The sequence below is a fragment of the Petromyzon marinus genome, chromosome 27 (assembly GCF_048934315.1).
Source record: "Petromyzon marinus isolate PM22_M1 ecotype Great Lakes invasive population chromosome 27, UKy_Petmar_22M1.pri1.0, whole genome shotgun sequence".
Classification (NCBI taxonomy): Eukaryota; Metazoa; Chordata; class Hyperoartia; order Petromyzontiformes; family Petromyzontidae; genus Petromyzon; species Petromyzon marinus.
In genome coordinates, this window is record NC_133693.1 from 4,071,314 (window position 1) to 4,089,870 (window position 18,557).

The 18,557-nt window shown below is 45.2% G+C and overlaps 2 protein-coding genes across 2 annotated transcripts; one reads left to right on the forward strand and one right to left on the reverse strand.

Moving 5' to 3' along the window:
* Positions 1-6,854, forward strand: C27H8orf76 (chromosome 27 C8orf76 homolog). Its single transcript, XM_032961431.2, has 6 exons — positions 1-184; positions 371-475; positions 2,917-3,060; positions 4,168-4,742; positions 5,189-5,321; positions 5,670-6,854. The coding sequence occupies exons 1-6, from the start codon at positions 80-82 to the stop codon at positions 5,850-5,852; spliced, it is 1,245 nt and encodes a 414-aa protein (XP_032817322.2). The 5' UTR covers positions 1-79; the 3' UTR covers positions 5,853-6,854.
* Positions 6,512-17,584, reverse strand: LDAH (lipid droplet associated hydrolase). The gene is made up of 7 exons (XM_032961452.2): positions 17,412-17,584; positions 15,123-15,316; positions 14,215-14,331; positions 11,419-11,600; positions 8,926-9,178; positions 8,647-8,729; positions 6,512-7,761 (listed from the first exon to the last, which is right to left on the reverse strand). Exons 2-7 carry the CDS (start codon positions 15,298-15,300, stop codon positions 7,576-7,578), a joined length of 999 nt encoding a protein of 332 aa, XP_032817343.1. The 5' UTR covers positions 15,301-15,316; positions 17,412-17,584; the 3' UTR covers positions 6,512-7,575.
* Positions 17,585-18,557: the final 973 nt, after the last annotated feature.

Sequence of the window (18,557 nt, forward strand, 5' to 3'; positions counted from 1 at the left end):
GGTCAAATGGAGCCAGGCGTGGCTAGCAGATCCAGAGTGGCCGAGCGCGCACGTGGAGGAGACGGAAGCGGTTCGTCTGATGGAGGAGTTCGCCTTCTCCGAGTCGCTGTTCGCGGCGGAGAGGCCACGCAGGAGGAACGGGCCCGACGTTTCGGGCTACAGCGCCAAGCTGTGCGAGGCCCAGGTGAGGGCGAGCTGACGGGGCCAGACGCAACGCAAAGGTCTGACGCTCGCAGCGGCCGGCCTAGCGGCCGGCCTTGTCTCGTAGCTAGAGGGGACCGTGTCCAGTGGAACAGCAGCACAGAGGACACCGGGGCCCTGCTTGCTCCCTCTGCTGCCCATGACCGCACGCGTTGTCCGTCCGCTGCAGTGGTTCGAGTCGCGGGACGTGGACGCGCGGTGTCGCGATGACTCTGAGCGCCTCACCCTGCACAAGTTCCGCGGCGACGCGGCCTACCGGGCTCGGGACTACGCGGTGGGTTGCCGCTGCTGCTGCCGTCTCTGCTCCTGATTCCCCTTTCCCTCCGCGAGCCATGGCTCTTCCCCTGTCCCCGCTGCTTCTACCCATCCTTCCCTCCTGTTCTCCCAGTCCCATCTGTTTCTGCTGCTTCACTGTTCACCCTTTCCACCCCTGCTCCTCCGGGCCCTCTCTTCTTTCAACTGCCCTCATACCACCACCACCCCCAATTCCTGCGCCCAGTGTTCGTGCTCATTCCATCCTCGTCTCGCCACTCCCGCTCCCCGTGTTCCCATCGCTGCCCATGGTTAATGCACTTTCAGCCTCTTGACGCAATGAGCGTCTCTGTTTGAGGTATTGTCAGGTTTGCCGAGTGGATGGCGGTGGCGATTGTGTGGATGATGATGGTGTTAGAGGTGGTGCGCCAAAATGTGGCTACGTGGTGGTGGTGGTATATGTCGTCCCAGTTAACATGCAAGGGTTGAGCCAGCGTCAATAGTATGTGGTGGTGGTATGTGATGGTAGTAGTATGTGGTGGTGGTGGTGTGTGGTGGTAATAGTATGTGGTGGTGGTGTGTGGTGGTAATAGTATGTGGTGGTGTGTGGTGGTAATAGTATGTGGTGGTAATAGTATGTGGTGTGTCCTGGTAATAGTATGTAGTGGTGGTGTGTGGTGGTAATAGTATGTGGTGGTAGTAGTATGTGGTGGTGGTGTGTGGTGGTAATAGTATGTGGTGGTGGTGTGTGGTGGTAATAGTATGTAGTGGTGGTGTGTGGTGGTAATAGTATTTGGTGGTGGTGTGTGGTGGTAATAGTATGTGGTGGTAGTAGTATGTGGTGGTAATAGTATGTGGTGGTGGTGTGTGATGGTAATAGTATGTGGTGGTGGTGGTGTGTGATGGTAATAGTATGTGGTGGTGGTGGTGTGTGGTGGTAATAGTATGTGGTGGTGTGTGGTGGTAATAGTATGTGGTGGTGGTGTGTGGTGGTAATGGTATGTGGTGGTGGTGGTGTGTGGTGGTAATAGTATGTGGTGGTGGTAATAGTATGTGGTGGTGGTAATAGTATGTGGTGGTGGTGGTGTGTGGTGGTAATAGTGTGTGGTGGTAATAGTATGTGGTGGTGGTGTGTGGTGGTAATAGTATGTAGTGGTGGTGTGTGGTGGTAATAGTATTTGGTGGTGGTGTGTGGTGGTAATAGTATGTGGTGGTAGTAGTATGTGGTGGTGGTGTGTGGTGGTAATAGTATGTGGTGGTAATAGTATGTGGTGGTAATAGTATGTGGTGGTGTGTGGTGGTAATGGTATGTGGTGGTGGTGTGTGATGGTAATAGTATGTGGTGGTGGTAATAGTATGTGGTGGTGGTGTGTGGTGGTAATAGTATGTGGTGGTGGTGTGTGGTGGTAATAGTATGTGGTGTGTGGTGGTAATAGCATTTGGTGGTGGTGTGTGGTGGTAGTAGTATGTGGTGGTAATAGTATGTGGTGGTGGTGTGTGATGGTAATAGTATGTGGTGGTGGTGGTGTGTGATGGTAATAGTATATGTGGTGGTGGTGGTGTGTGGTGGTAATAGTATGTGGTGGTGGTGTGTGGTGGTAATAGTATGTGGTGGTGGTGTGTGGTGGTAATGGTATGTGGTGGTGGTGGTGGTGTGTGGTGGTAATAGTATGTGGTGGTGGTAATAGTATGTGGTGGTGGTAATAGTATGTGGTGGTGGTAATAGTATGTGGTGGTGGTGGTGTGTGGTGGTAATAGTATGTGGTGGTGGTGTGTGGTGGTAATAGTATTTGGTGGTGGTGTGTGGTGGTAATAGTATGTGGTGGTAGTAGTATGTGGTGGTGGTGTGTGGTGGTAATAGTATGTGGTGGTGGTGTGTGGTGGTAATAGTATGTGGTGGTGGTGTGTGGTGGTAATAGTATGTGGTGGTGGTGTGTGGTGGTAATAGTATGTGGTGGTGGTGTGTGGTGGTAATGGTATGTGGTGGTGTGTGGTGGTAATGGTATGTGGTGGTGGTGTGTGATGGTAATAGTATGTGGTGGTGGTGGTAATAGTATGTGGTGGTGGTGTGTGGTGGTAATAGTATGTGGTGGTGGTGTGTGGTGGTAATAGTATGTGGTGTGTGGTGGTAATAGCATTTGGTGGTGGTGTGTGGTGGTAATAGTATGTGGTGTGTGATGGTAATAGTATTTGGTGGTGGTGTGTGGTCGTAGTAGTATGTGGTGGTAGTAGTATGTGGTGGTGGTGTGTGGTGGTAATAGTATGTGGTGGTGGTGAGTGGTGGTAATAGTATGTGGTGGTGGTATGTGGTGGTAATAGTATGTGGTGGTAATAGTATGTGGTGGTGGTGGTAATAGTATGTGGTGGTGGTGGTGGTAATAGTATGTGGTGGTGGTGGTGGTAATAGTATGTGGTGGTGTATGGTGTGTGTTGGTGATGGTGTGTGTTGGTGTCGTGACGCAGGCCGCCCTGGGCTGGTATGATGCCTGTCTGTCGCTGGTGCCGCTCAGTAACACGGCGGTGCGGCGAGATGCGCTGGAGGCGCGGAGTCGCTGCCTCTCTCACGTGGGCCGCACAGATGAGGCCCTGCAGACGGCACACACCCTGGTACGCGATCACGCACGCCACGCTGCACAGACTCGGAACGTCGAAGCCAGTCCAGTGTTGGCCAGCTTAAACAAATGCTGCCAGAAAAAAAACACATTTGTCCACAAAGCCTTCTTCTGACAAATGTATTTAGAAATTATGAATATTTGTTGTTTAATAGAATGCCACATATGCCAGGGTGTCTCGGTACACATTTTTGCAAGGGCGCACCCCCAGTTAGCTGCTGTTCCTGTGTCCCTGAACTGCCAACGGGCAGTTAGTCTGCCAGGAGGGAATGGTGATTGCTCCCGTGTGTAATCCGAAATTAGCAATTCGGCATTATACGTAGCAGTAATATAACACACATTAAGGATACATGAAGAAAGACATAACTTACTTACTAGGAGTCAAGACAAGGAGATACCTGGAGGTACTCGGCTTGCAGGTGTGCTGCTTTTTAGCAATAAACTCTGGAAGAAGTGCAACCTGTGGCTCTCTACGAAGCTCAACGCGTGTCACAAATTAAGCATTCATGCGTTCTCTGCTCGTCCCACACAAGAGGGGTGATGGCATGGCAGAGCGACAATGATTGCCGCTTGTTGTACAGTGAAGCTGTTTGAGCCCAACGGCTGCCCTTGTTAATACCACAACATATGTACCACCTGCTTCACAGTGTACATTATAGACCTCGTGGTGTTATTTGAAAAAGATGGCAATGTACGCCAGTGTCACAGTCCAAATTTGATCAATTACAGTCTTGCCAGTTACCTAATTAGGTGTAGCCACGTCGCCCCTTCTCGTTAACTACTGTAGACGATAACTGAAACTGCACCTTTAAGATAGCATTGCACTATAAGAAGCACACGAACACCACGTGTACCACAGTTCTTCATTGCAAGGCCCGCAGGCCACTGGCGGCCCCTGGTGGCCTTTAGTGCCCCCCCTGACGTCTGGCCCCCGACAATACACAAATGTGAAAACACCCCATCATGTTGTCAAACCCCAATAATTTCAAATCTGGCTGCCCTCACACTGATGTCTTATCAGTGAAAGTACCCCCCTCTGAAAATTGGTGAGGAACACTGGCATGGAATGATAGGATACGATTTACCCGTGGCCGTGCAACAGGGCACCATCGCGACGAACATGGACCACGACTGTGTGGTGCACACACTGGTGGCGGCCATCCAGCGGCAGGCCGGCCACCTGCAGGGCGAGCTGTCGGCCCTGACGCGACTCACGAGCCTGCGCCCGCTGGACGCCTGGCACTGGCGACGGCTGGCGGCGATTTACCAGGAGCTGTCGCGATGTGCCCGGAGCAGCGTACAATGCAACGGGGAGCAGTCGCACAGCGACAGTGACGGCCACAGCAACGGAGGCAGCAGCTGTGGCAGTGGAAGCTCGCACAACTGTGACACCCACAGGCCGAGTGACAACAGTGACCCCTCAACTGCATGCGGATTTCAAAGTTGCATTCATAGCGATTCCCACGATGCCAGCACCTGTGCTCTGCCTAATGTTGGGGACGAAGCTGCGAAGCGAATGAGCGAAAACAACAAATGTGCAACAGACGTATGTACAAAAGCTGCGGCAGCGTCAGCAGGAGATGCTGAATCGATGGAATTGATGAGCGGATCGCCAGCGGTGACAGATGAACCAGAAAGATGGAGGCTTTATGCTTGTGCGTGTCGCGTGAGAGCAAGGTAAGGAGAGGCATTGCATTGTGAATGCCGATTCACAAGCTTTGAATGCTCGCCAATAGTGGTGTATTTTTGCATAGTGCTTACTAATAATAGCCGAATGGTATGTTATAATCAGATGCCGTATGTGTGGAGAGATGCGTTCTTGGAATACACGGAAAGAGAAACACGTGGATTAGAGAACACACCCAAGGTAGAGACATAATATTGACTTTAGAAAAGTAAGTCGGCCCTGGGTAAGGACGTGTACCGGCAAGATGGAGCTATTACATTTGCACATTTTCAGGTGTAAGGTTGTTAGATCCCAGGACCTTGAGACATGACAATGACTTGGGGAGTCTTTCATTCAGCAGTGGACATATCATGGCTTATGATGGTTAATTCTTGGCCAACAACAACAGCATCGCAATATTGTGCCGTCAAATGTCACTCCCAATCCAATGAAACAGGTTGCTTCTGCAGCTCTCCAGTGCATCCCAGTCGGCTTTCATCCTGGACAGGAACTTAGAGGCTCAAGCTAACATCACTTCAGACTTGGAGAAGAGCGGCGTTGGGGAAACGACTCTGATGTGCATGGCAGAGGTAAGACGTCACAAATTGCAGCTTAAATACATTCGCTTTGAGGTTACTTATTGCCGAATATCTGATGTCATACAAGATGTAAGGTAGTGTTTTATAGCTTTCCAATGTGTTTTTAGGTTGTACCGCATGTTGGTTCAGCATGATGTCCGATTTTTTTACTCTGTGCTGGGAGCTTCATCAAGAAATTTGAGGTGCTCGGGTTGTTTGCTGATTAAACATATTGAGTGAAACGTCAGATATGCCAAACGGCAAGATGTAAGAGCATGCAATTGAACGATAATATTGTTAAGTTTTTGTTGGTAGGCGAGTGAAACTAAACTTTCCTTTCGCTTGGTTGTCCTGATTAAGGTGTTGGGGGAAGACCTGGTGACATTGGGGACGACGGGAGACGAATCACAGGGGACCGACGAGGCTCGTAGTCACGACGACACTCCTAATTCCATTGGCCAGTTTGAGAAGAGGTGGTTCGGGAGGCTGTACGGTGTAGCCCATGGTGGCCCTGTGGCCACACTGAGGGCATCTGGTGACTAATTTTGCCAGCTTTCCCAGCACGTGACATTATTTCACAAGCCTGCAAGTGATCGCTTTGGATGCATTCCTGAACATAGTGCTCAAAACTCAGCATTTTACTTGCTAATTGAAATGAAATACCAGGTCTTGAGTCCTACCACAGGCCAGCTGTCCATTTATTTAATAAGATGGTTGTAAAACATTTTGATACTTTGCCTGAAATGGGGGCGATGATATATGCTGGGTCCTATGGACTTGTTTCATAATATGTAAATATCACTGAATGGTTCTTAATACAATTTTAACATTGTTCGTTGGCACCCAGTAGGCTTTTGCAGTTGCGTTGTACGGCTGTCTTTTTCGGTTTGTACCATGTATTGTTTGACACGAGGTATCCGATGATTTTCTCCCGTGTATTGGGAGCTTCTTTGGGAACAATTCTTAAGGAAAATACATGAGACAGCTCTGGTAATTTGTACATTTAAACAACGCACAGCTTAAATTTTGATTTAAAGCTTTCGTGACTGCAGTATTTCATATTCTTAGTTTTTTCGGTAAAGTCACGTTGTTATTTTGTTGTTTCTCTTCAACGTGACTTTACCGAAAAAACTAAGAATATAACGCACAGCTTATTCGTTTGAAGTATCATACTGCAAAATACAAATGAGATCAAAGCAAAGTTGCGACAATCATTTTAATTAAAATCTTAAGACATTCATAGTAATGAAAACATTTTTAAAATACGAAATATTTGCATTGAACAATATGGTATAAATATTGGAACATTTCAGTTGAAAAGTGCTTTTGTTAATTACAAACAGCAGGTATGCAAGTACTTAGGAGGGTAGCCACAATGTAATTTTCCATGGTACAATATTAATATTCATGATGCGACAATTATCCAGATATAATTTTCCCATAGCTTGGTAAAAACTTTTCACTTTTATCTTACGGTTTTTGTGCTTTGGTGTATGTCCATTACGAATAAAGATTACTCGAAAGATCTTCGAGCAGTTCACATGATATGCCTGCAACAAATCTTCCAATTATTGCGACTTTACAATCTATAATTCACACACTGTCAGTGCACAAATTAAGTGCAAAAATTATGCCATGCTATCAATTACTTCAGGAAACATTTAAGAAATCGTTGATTTCATAGCTAATTATTTACAACTCCAAGTTGTTTGTCATACCAGATGGCTGAACCACCTGGTATGTTCTGAGTACCACAAGAGAAGATCCACATTGGTCATTTACCCATGCCATAGGAATGCGTAATTTCCACCACTGGCTCAAGCTGTAAACTGGAGATGGACACTGCCTCAATTCTCATGAGCAAATGATCATTTCAACTTTTAACATTTTATAAATATTGTCACAAGAAAAATTAACTAATAATCATATTTAGCAAAACGGACAACATCTCATGGGTATTATATGGCACCATATATCATAGCATTGACATTCCGGCAACGCCTTGTACATATGGACATTAACGTGCATAAATGGTGGAATGCGTTACCATGCTACTTCTGTGCACTTTGACAGTGGAAACTCATAGCATGTCAATCTAAAGGAACTTTTGATTTCCAGCATGCTTGCAACAAGCTTGTTTTAGGAGTGACATTGCCATCTTTCCATCTGATGAGTTTCTCATCTCCAGAAAAAAAGTATTAGAATTGCTTTAGCAAGGCATCTGCCACCTCCCCCAGGCTTCCCCCGCCTCTGTGTAAACGTGGGCTCACACGAGGACCTCCTTGATCCAGGAGTGCACGAACTGGGCCACCTCCAGGCTGGAGTCCAGCACAAATGCGTGCCGGATGCCCTTCTCGCAAAGCCGAACATCGCCCGCTGGGAAGTCCCGCTTCATGTCGTGGTAGTATTCCACAGGACACCAGTGGTCTGACATTCCGTAGTAAAATATAAGCTGTTGACGGTAACACGCCACACATTGTAAAGTTTTTAATGTTTTAACAGCACCACATTTGCAAAGTTGAATCGTGTTGGGAGGAGCGGTGGCGCGGTGGCGCAGTGTGCTATGATCCCAGCAAACAGTTCTGGCCATAGCTAACATCAGTGTCAAGATATAACTGAACCGAACCTGAGGACCCCACTTAAACTTGCGTTGAACAACGTAGTGCAGTATGATCACAACCCCTATGACCGATATTGGCATGGGGAAGCCGTCATCCAGCCGTGGATTAATAGTAATGCAATTTGTAGCGCGCACAATATTTCGCAGACAAATGACAGTGACTGAGGCACAGAGCCAAGCTCGGTGTCATTTGAAAGCCAAGTTAATGATATGGGGCCTTGAAGTGTATTAAAAGTAGGTGCAGATTAAACGCTAATGTGAAGTGGGATGGCATTTCATTATTTTTAAGATACTCAGTGGACTCGCTCCTGCCTGCCTCTACTTGCGTGACTCCCAAGCATGCACTCTCCACTCCAACAACCAAGGCTTTCGGTCAAAGCCCTCAAGCAACATTCATTCAGTGGGAGGTCGTTCATTCTCCTCTGTTGCCCCCATTGTCTGGGAATCCCTTCACTCAGCCATCTATGCTATTGACGCCCTGTGACCTTGTTAAATTTCAACTCCAAAATCTTCCTTTTTACCTCGGCCTATGACCAAATGCCTCTCGATAGAATTGAATATGCCAACCGTTTCGCATCTTGACTTAGCACAGTTGGCTATGAAAGAAGTTAAACATACATACATTGAGGTGCAGTCACATTTACACACTAGATACATACACATTGCATTGTAATTGTCTTACCCACGTGATGTGATTTCCCTATGTTGTAGAGTTACCTTGTCAAGATGCTCCTGAATGGTAACATTGTCCCTTTCTGTAACCTGGTACATCTCCTGGCTGGCCATGTACATGCTGTTTGCTGAAAATAGGAAATGTACAAATGTTAAAATACCACAAACTTTACTTATAATAATCTACTATCATGTAATAAATACATTATGTATGCATGAGGGTTTGTATTTATAAAAAAGGTTATCTGTAAAACCATTGTACATTCGTACTCTTACAAACATGTTTCGACACAAGCCACGTTAAAACTATAACAAAGCTCCCACCCGCGCAGTGAACGCTGAACAGGTTCAGGGATGCAGAGACGGCGTTGGGGTCCGTTTTGGGGCCGAGGCCACTGGCCCAGAGGGCCACACTAGCCAGGAGGGTCTTTGCTCGCAGTGGGAGCAGGAAGGAGAGGCAGAGGATAGGGGGGTACGCGAGGTACCGCAGTCGGCAAAGGATCGGGGTCATCACTCGACCACTGGGAGACTCGGCCATCCTCTCAATCGTTGGGAAGAGCAGCACAGATTTTATCACCTGCAAAAGAATTCGGAGGGAACAAATAATATACAGTAAAACCTTGGATTGCGAGCATAATTCGTTCCGGAAACGTGTTTGTAATCCAAAGCACTCGTATATCAGTTGTGATCACGTGACGCTCGGTAGACAAAGCGTATACAGTTAGGGAAAAAAGTATTTGATCCCCTGCTAATTTTGTACGTTTGCCCACTGACAAAGAAATGATCAGTCTATAATTTTAATGGTATGTTTATTTGAACAGTGAGAGACAGAATAACAACAAAAAAATCCAGAAAAACACGTCAAAATTGTATAAATTGATTTGCATTTTAATGAGGGAAATAAGTATTTGACCCCCTCTCAATCAGAAAGATTTCTGGCTCCCAGGTGTCTTTTATACAGGTAACGAGCTGAGATTAGGAGCACACTTAAAGGGAGTACTCCTAATCTCAGCTTGTTACCTGTATAAAAGACACCTGTCCACAGAAGCAATCAATCAATCAGATTCCAAACTCTCCACCATGGCCAAGACCAAAGAGCTCTCCAAGAATGTCAGGGACAAGATTGTAGACCTTCACAAGGCTGGAATGTGCTACAAAACCATTGCCAAGCAGCTTGGTGAGAAGGTGACAACAGTTGGTGCGATTATTCGCAAATGGAAGAAACACAAAAGAACTGTCAATCTCCCTCGGCCTGGGGATCCATGCAAGATCTCACCTCGTGGAGTTGCAATGATCATGAGAACGGTGAGGAATCAGCCCAGAACTACACAGGAGGATCTTGTCAATGATCTAAAGGCAGCTGGGACCATAGTCACCAAGAAAACAATTGGTAACACACTACGCCGTGAAGGACTGAAATCCTGCAGCGCCCGCAAGGTCCCCCTGCTCAAGAAAGCACATATACATGCCCGTCTGAAGTTTGCCAATGAACATCTGAATGATTCAGGGGACAACTGAGTAAAAGTGTTGTGGTCAGATGAGACCAAAATGGAGCTCTTTGGCATCAACTCAACTCGCCGTGTTTGGAGGAGGAGGAATGCTGCCTATGACCAAGAACACCATCCCCACCGTCAAACATGGAGGTGGAAACATGCTTTGGGGGTGTTTTTCTGCTAAGGGGACAGGACAACTTCACCACATCAAAGGGACGATGGATGGGGCCATGTAACGTCAAATCTTGGGTGAGAACCTCCTTCACTTAGCCAGGGCATTGAAAATGGGTCGTGGATGGGTATTCCAGCATGACAATGACCCAAAACACACGGCCAAGGCAACAAAGGAGTGGCTCAAGAAGAAGCACATTAAGGTCCTGGAGTGGCCTAGCCAGTCTCCAGACTTTAATCCCATAGAAAATCTGTGGAGGGAGCTGAAAGTTCGAGTTGCCAAACGTCAGCCTCGAAACCTTAATGACTTGGAGAAGATTTGCAAAGAGGAGTGGGACAAAATCCCTCCTGAGATGTGTGCAAACCTGGTGGCCAACTACAAGAAACGTCTGACCTCTGTGATTGCCAACAAGGGTTTTGCCACCAAGTACTAAGTCATGTTTTGCAGAGGGGTCAAATACTTATTTCCCTCATTAAAATGCAAATCAATTTATAAATTTTTTGACATGTGTATTTCTGGATTTTGTTGTTATTCTGTCTCTCACTGTTCAAATAAACCTACCATTAAAATTATAGACTGATCATTTCTTTGTCAGTGGGCAAATGTACAAAATCAGCAGGGGATCAACTACTTTTTTTCCCTCACTGTACGTACTACTCGTATTGCAAGACCTTGCTCGTTTATCAAATTAATAATTACTTAAAATTTTTGCTCGTCTTGCAAAACACTCGCAGACCAAGTTACTCGCAATCCAAGGTTTTACTGTATGTATATTGGGCACATTCTCAGAGGTGAAAGATTGATGCAGGAAGTTCTGGAAGGTTGTAGCATGTGAGCTGCAATGGGATTTGGTAAATTCAGGATGACTCAGCCATAGGCAGTTAATGTTTTGTGTACATACAGCATAACCCATTTAAATAAACCCCAGCCAAATAAGTGAGACGAAGAATTTTTTTCCAAAGGGTCTACATCTACCAATATCAATACACTTATTAAATATCTTAACTCCTCCAAGATATGGAGCCAACGCTTCCACAGCATTTGATCAACGTTTGAGAATAAAGTAGGTGTGGAGGTTATTATTCATCGGTGGGTTGTCTTATAAACAGATCACCCTGTATTCTCGCTAAGACATTTCTTATAACAGCATGCCTTGAGCTGTGGGTCCCTTTTCAAAATCTCCAGGATGATGTGGCAGCCGATGGAGTGGCCGATGAGAACCAGCCTCACTGCGGGCCCCACATGCTCTCGCAGGAAGGCCCTCTTGTGCTCCACTTGCCCATCCAAGCCAAACACGTCCGGGTGCTCATCCGCATTTTGATGAGCTTCCAGGTCTGAAACGGTGATCATGAGTAGTTTGGTGCATGAGCACATAGGGGGAAATGTAACAACCAACATCACATTTGTATAAAAAGGCCACTTTTTACAACAGTTCCAAAAGGGAGAACCATGTGACCAGCTGTAAACACACAACTATCAGGTTAAACAATACATATATATAAATTGTGAACTTGACATAAAAAACAGGCATATGAAATGTTCAAATGACACATCATGACTTGAAATTGGTGAAGCGGTCTAGGAGGAATTATCCAGTGCCATAATGATGCTATAATGGACTTTGTTTTAACTTTAAAACATAATTTCTCATGACTAAAGCTTCAAACTTGTTTTAAGCAGCTAAGGACATAGATCCTAAGTACATACCGATAAGTAAGGAGCCAAATAAATGTTGATTTAAAGCTTTCGTGACTGCAGGGATTCATATTCTTGGTTCTTTCGGTAAAGTCATGTAGAAGGGAAACAATAAATAATAAAAATGTAAAACAATAAAATTATCACGACGTTTCGACTGCAACACAAGCAATCATCATCAGGTGTGAAAACCACAGCAAGAAAATTTGAAAAAAGTGGCAGTTTTTTTTTACATTAGCACCACGGAGAGCGATTTGGCAGTTATTCAGATGGACAAGTCCATCTATGTTCGGAAAAGAGGAGGGGGGAGACGAAAATAATGGATGCGGTCTGAAAGCCACCGTAAGCGTGAACAATCAATTAAGACCCGAAGTGGTTTATAAAATCCTTCCAATGATTGCTAAGCCAGAATCCATCTTCTCGCTTGAAATTTTCTGTGTTAGTAAATGTGGATAGCCTCATGAACGAATCTCTCATGGTAGCCAGATGGCTTGCAAAGAACCTCTGTCTTTGAGAAGTCAATGTCATGTGAGCCTAATGAATTATAACAGTGATCTGCCATGGCCGAGGTGTTGGTCCTACCGTGTTTTAGGTCTGCTTTGTGTTCACGAATGCGATCCGAGACATGTCGTTTGGTTTCTCCAATGTAACTATCACAGAGGCAACTTAGTTTGTAGACGCCAGGGTACTCTTATGTCCGGAATCACATATTTTACAGACGGAACCAGATCACAGATTTTAGGTAATGTGTTGAATTGGACCTGGATCTTGTGTTTATTCAAGATTTTGGAGATCTTTTTTGTGATCCCCGTAATGTAGGGTAAAGTGATGGTTTTGAAAGGCTCCTCAAGAGGGTGCTTCTTCATGGTTGGATAGCTTTGCGGATTGTGTAGTCGGAGTAACCATTAGCCTTAAGAGCTTGGTGTATGTGCTTGAGTTCACTAGCTATGTGTTCCTGGTCGGATAGGCATTGGGCTCTATGGTGCAGAGTCTTGATGAGGGAATTCTTTTGGGATGGATGGTGGTGGGAATCCGGTTTCAGGTAAGCATCTGTATGGGTAGCTTTCCTGTAGGCAGAGTGGCTCATTGAACCATCAAGTCTCTTTTTTATCAGGACATCCAAAAAAGGTAGCTTGCCATCTTTTTTGACTTCCATGGTAAATCTGACTGGGTGTATGGAATTGATGTGTTGTCGAGGAATTGGTCTAGAGCAGGCCAGCCATGTGGCCAGATGACAAAAGTGTCATCCACGTACCTCTTCCATAAGGTTGGGCACAGAGTGGCAGTCTGGATGGCGTCAGTCTCAGATTTCTCCATGAAAATCTTGGCTACAACCGGAGATAGGGGGGATCCCATTGGGGTGCCCTCAGTTTGTAGAAAGTTCCATTACAAGTCAAATATGTATTGGTTAAGCAGTGTCTCACCAGGAGGGTACATCAGTATGCAGTCCTTAATGAACCAAGTCTTCAATGATTGCGATGGTGTCAGGTACAGGAACTTTGGTGAATAAGGAAACTACATCAAAACTGACAAGCAGGTCTTCTGGGGACGGAAATACCCGTGATTGTCGATACCAGGTGAGTAGAATTTTGTACCGCAGAGGTGGTTTTTCCAGTGAAAGGCCGCAGGATTTAAGACAAAAAACGAGCCAGTTTGTAGGTGGGGGAGTTGATAGTAGAGACGATGGGACGAAGGGGTGTATCTACTTCATGTATTTTTGGTAAGCCGTATAATCTTGGTGGCCTGGCAGCAGCAGGTTTCAACGAGAACTGTTTGGTTTGATCAATTAATGCGGTTGAATCAGAAATGATTTTGTTGGTTTGTATGACGAGGCTGTTGGTGGGATGTCTTTTTATTTTTGTATAGCTGCCATCATTGAGTAATTCTTGAATTTTATTGTTATATTCTATTTTATCCATGACAGTGACATTGCCCTTGTCGGCTGAGAGGATGACAATGTCATCCCTCTTTTTTAATTTATATAATTCAAAACGCTCATCTTTGCTGAGGTTGCTAGCTGGCATCTTAGCGTTTTTGAGGGTTGCAGCGATGATGATTGCTTGTGTTGCAGTCGAAACGTCGTGAGAATTTTATTTTTTATATTTTTATTATTTTATTGTTTCCCTTCTACGTGACTTTACCGAAAGAACCAAGAATAAGGAGCCAATTGTTTATTTGGGTTACATCTTTAGTATCTTGGGCAGCTTCAAGTATGCAACTGAGAAGTAATTTCATGAGAATTCGAGTGCTCACCAGGAGGAGGAACGCAGTGCCCTGCGTGACTAATACCCCATACCGAGTATTGGCCTTTAAACGCCTGGTAGAGTCCTGCCATGAAGGTTCTGTAGTAATCCATAACACCTGGGTTTCCTGGAGCACACAAACCCATCAATGTACACAAAGCCATCCATGTGCACAATCCGATCCATGTACACACGTGCATCCGTGAACACAAACATTGTTGATCCCTTCATAACATTACGCATACCCTTTTCTAACCAGAAAATTTTTATCATATGATGATCATTATGATGAAAGACTTTATTTTACCAGGTTAGAACCCACTGAAAGTTTTGAGAGTGGCCTAGGTGACCAAGTGACAACTAATGCAGTGCAATTCTGGACTAATATACAAATCTAAAACATAACAAGAGAGGAAAAAATACAAGTGAATGCATCAAAGCATATCAAGAGTTAATGTACAGAAATAATAAAATATTACCATAAAACAGATTCAAAGCATCAAGATTTTGGGAGGTTACTTTTAGAAGAGGCAGAGATGCTATTTGTAGAAAGAATGCAGATTATTTTGGTTTGTGAAGTTTGTGTCTAATTTAATCATGAAGAACTTAAAATGCACGCATATTTCACCAATCGGCTGCATTGTTCGATCAAGAACTCGGGAGGCATGGAGCCAGAGCTCAAAGACCCTCGTACGCGTATGGGGCTATCTCAAATTTTCCTACCAAACTCAACTGTTCATGACTGGGGCGGGACACCTACGACCCGCGGGGCCAAATACAACTCGCCGCTTCATTTCATACGACCCCTGTGAATTTCAGTTCCTGACAAAGCATCCGGCATGTCGAGCAAAACGTCGGACATCTTGTCGAACAACACGCGGTGACAACCAGAAACACATTGCCCATCCTGAATCTGACCTGGAATGAGCATGAAGAGGATCTGGGGGGGTCCCTGCCCATCGTATCCTGGGCCCCGCATGTGTGTCCGTCCGTACTTGAGGACGTGCGTAGGGGCCCCCAGGCAGTGAACGAACTCCGCGTGAGGGGTCACAGAGGGACCCTCCGAGTCGGTAACCTTCATCTCGGCGTGGGGCATCACGGAGAGATGTCCGCTGACCCATGTGAGCAAATACATGCAAAATACATATAAACCGTGAAGACGCAGACTTTCAAATTGCTTGCTTACGAAACCGCCTGGCAGATAGAGAAACACATTGATTAGAGAATATACCGTAACAACAAAATATGGACTTTCAAGATAATGCCTATGATGAATGGTACTTATTGTAATCAAGAAAGGCTGAGTGTGACCCCCGAAATGAATACCTACAATCACCCAGTAATGTCTGTCGCTAACGCTCGTGACGTCACATCGTCCAGCCCCCCTAATATTAATGAGCAATTGACATCCTCAAAATGGACACCCCTCCACCCCTCATTAATAATCATGAGCAGGTAACGTCACTCCACATCGAACAGCCCCCCTCATTAATAATCATAAGGTGACGTCCTCGAAATGGACCCCCCCCCCACCATTCATAATAATTAGCGTCTGACGTCACTCCACATGGGGCGAGGCGCCTCCTCCCCTCTCCTCGGCGTCAACTTACAACCCTCACTACAAATTCTTTGGTTCTTTCGGTAAAGTCACGTAGGTATAATATAACATAAATCACGACGTTTCGGGCGCACAACACAAGCGGTCCGTCATCTTTCCCACCTGATGACGGACGCTTGTGTTGCGCCCGAAACGTCGCGATTTATGTTATTTTATACCTACGTGACTTTACCGAAAGAACCAGAGTAAGGGATTATAACGTTAAAAATGAAATAAGTCTGTGTCACCGCGGCCTTACAAATTGCGCACGAATTGATGCAATGAATATATCACGTCGCGGTCTGATTTTCGCTTGCAATCTCAAATCTAGATTTTTTCGCTTGCAAGTTTCAGATTTACTGCAATGCACCCGTCCTTGGACGGGCAAGAGGCTAGTTCTGAATATTTCACTACGTAACCACATGATTTACTGCACTGTACATTTAAAAGAGCATAAATACAGCCCCTGGTGAATCCACTGCTAGACGAAGGCCTCTTACAACATCGTGACCATACTTAATCACGGTGGTACCTGGATCTTTTCTAATGCAAATCTTCAATGGAAGCGAAATGCAAAATGAAATCTGTTTACACACACACACAGCCAGGCCATGGCTAAATCAACACGGAATGCGCCCAATCTCTTCAGACCTCGGAAGCAGGATGGACGACCACGATGCATAACACATGCGTTGAAGGCTGCTGTTGCTGCTGCTGCTGTCTGTAGCAGCACGGCGTCAATACAGCAATACGATTGCTGAACTGTAACGTCTATGCTACCGGCAATTCACCGACACGCACTGCGGCAAAATGAACACAAGACGACACTCATCCAGCGGTGGATTCAAAGCGGTCGCCGTGCATTTGCTCGCCGTGGAATTTACAAACGCTGGAGGACTCCTCCACAAATCTGGCCCTCGCCTGATGATGCCGGTTGTAATTACCGGCGGAACGTCGCGCTCAATCAAGACTGTAAATGTTGTGGATTTGCTCGACAACACAACCGGTGCGCTGTAACTAGTAACGAATTGGCCACGTTCTGTTTACGTGACAAACCTTTACTAGTTGGCTGTGTCGGGTGGTGGCGGGTTTAACGACACATTTATATATTTACGCGATCTAACATTAAAAAAAACCCGTATTACGGATTACAAAACGCTGTTTGTTGCCCTTGGGCCGATGATGATGTTGGAACGCCGTTGCCCAGCCCTTCCAAACACTCGATCCGATGTATCTCGGTTAAAGTTAACCCAGTTGTGTCTGCTCATTACGAATGACGATCACTCCCCCCCCCCCAATTAACGTGCCCTCAACATTTTACTTAAACTTGAGTAGCATTTCGAGCAAAATATCAGACGCGTCTTTTGGTAGCGGTTTATTTGGCGATTTCCGGAGGTGCCGGGCGCGGCCGCTGCGCCGGGGCCTAGCCGTCAAGGCCACGGCTAAAAATCCAGGCGAGACCGGTGGAGACGAACGGGCTACGGGCTACGGGGGTCCCAGCGACGAGCGGCGGGGCTGTAGACGAGAGAGGTGAACGATCGCTCAAGTGAGACCACGAGAAGAAGAAGATGATGATGACGATGAACAACAACAACAAGTGAGAGCCTCACCTCGTTTCGTCTCGCTGGGGGTGAGAAATGTTGTTTGGTGTTGGGAGACCCGGTCAGGATTCGGCTTCAAAGTGGTCGGCGATAGTCAAACAACCCCGGGGTCACGGGCAGTTTCATTCATTAATTTTATCCATTTATTCACCAAAGTTATGAATTCATCGAGTCATTAATTTCGTTATTTTTTTTTAAATCTAGTGATATATATATTCTTAGTTTTTTCGGTAAAGTCACGTTGAAGAGAAACAACAAAATATATATAAAACAATAAAAAATTCTCACGACGTTTCGACCATAACTCAAACGGTCATCATCAGGTGTGTCGGTTTGCATAAATTTATTTATTATATAAAATTTATTATATAAAATAAATTTATGCAAACCGACACACCTGATGATGACCGTTTGAGTTATGGTCGAAACGTCGTGAGAATTTTTTATTGTTTTATATATATTTTGTTATTTTGTTGTTTCTCTTCAACGTGACTTTACCGAAAAAACTAAGAATATGAATTACTGCAGTCACGAAAGCTTTAAATCAAAATCTAGTGATATGTTTACGTGCAAGCGACGTCTTGAGTTGTTAATTCAGTCATCCGTTTAGTCGTTTGTTAGACCGTACAGTTTTATTTTTAAAAAAAGCAGTGTTATCGCCGAATGTTTAAAGTTTATTCATTCGCATATTGATTCATTCCATCGTGGATCTGTTCCAATTTTGATTCATTCATTGAATCGATTACTTTCGTTGAGTCACCTATTCATTGTTTGGTCGTCTAATAAATGGTAATAATATATTGAATCATTGAGTTATATATAATCGTCATCTATGGATTCATTCGTTATCCATTTAAACAATTAGACGCATTCTTTGATTCCGAGTTGTCTATTTGACTTAACGTATTCATTCAAAGCCTTGACTGATTCATTCATTCAACACATATACCTGAAAATAGATTATCACACTTCCAAAGGCGCTTGTCTTGGGATTATTAATAAGGATTGGTTTAAGGGTTATGAATTCCATTGGGACAGCGTTAGGTAAGGGTCGTCACAAAAAGTCAGACCCCCCCCCCTGAAGTATGACGTCACAAAGCTTTGCCCCCCCCCCCCAAATATATAAAACATGCTTCAAATCGCTTTAAACTATTG

Coding starts and splice junctions, on each gene's coding strand:
- C27H8orf76 (XM_032961431.2), top strand. CDS start 80: ATGGAGGAGTTCGCCTTCTCCGAGTCGCTGTTCGCGGCGGAGAGGCCA. Junction 476..2,916: donor ACCGGGCTCGGGACTACGCG/GTGGGTTGCCGC, acceptor GTCGTGACGCAG/GCCGCCCTGGGCTGGTATGA. Junction 4,743..5,188: donor GCGTGTCGCGTGAGAGCAAG/GTAAGGAGAGGC, acceptor CCAATGAAACAG/GTTGCTTCTGCAGCTCTCCA.
- LDAH (XM_032961452.2), bottom strand. CDS start 15,300: ATGCCCCACGCCGAGATGAAGGTTACCGACTCGGAGGGTCCCTCTGTG. Junction 14,332..15,122: donor CCTCTTCATGCTCATTCCAG/GTCAGATTCAGG, acceptor TGTGTGCTCCAG/GAAACCCAGGTGTTATGGAT. Junction 9,179..11,418: donor AAAGGGACCCACAGCTCAAG/GCATGCTGTTAT, acceptor ATTCTTTTGCAG/GTGATAAAATCTGTGCTGCT.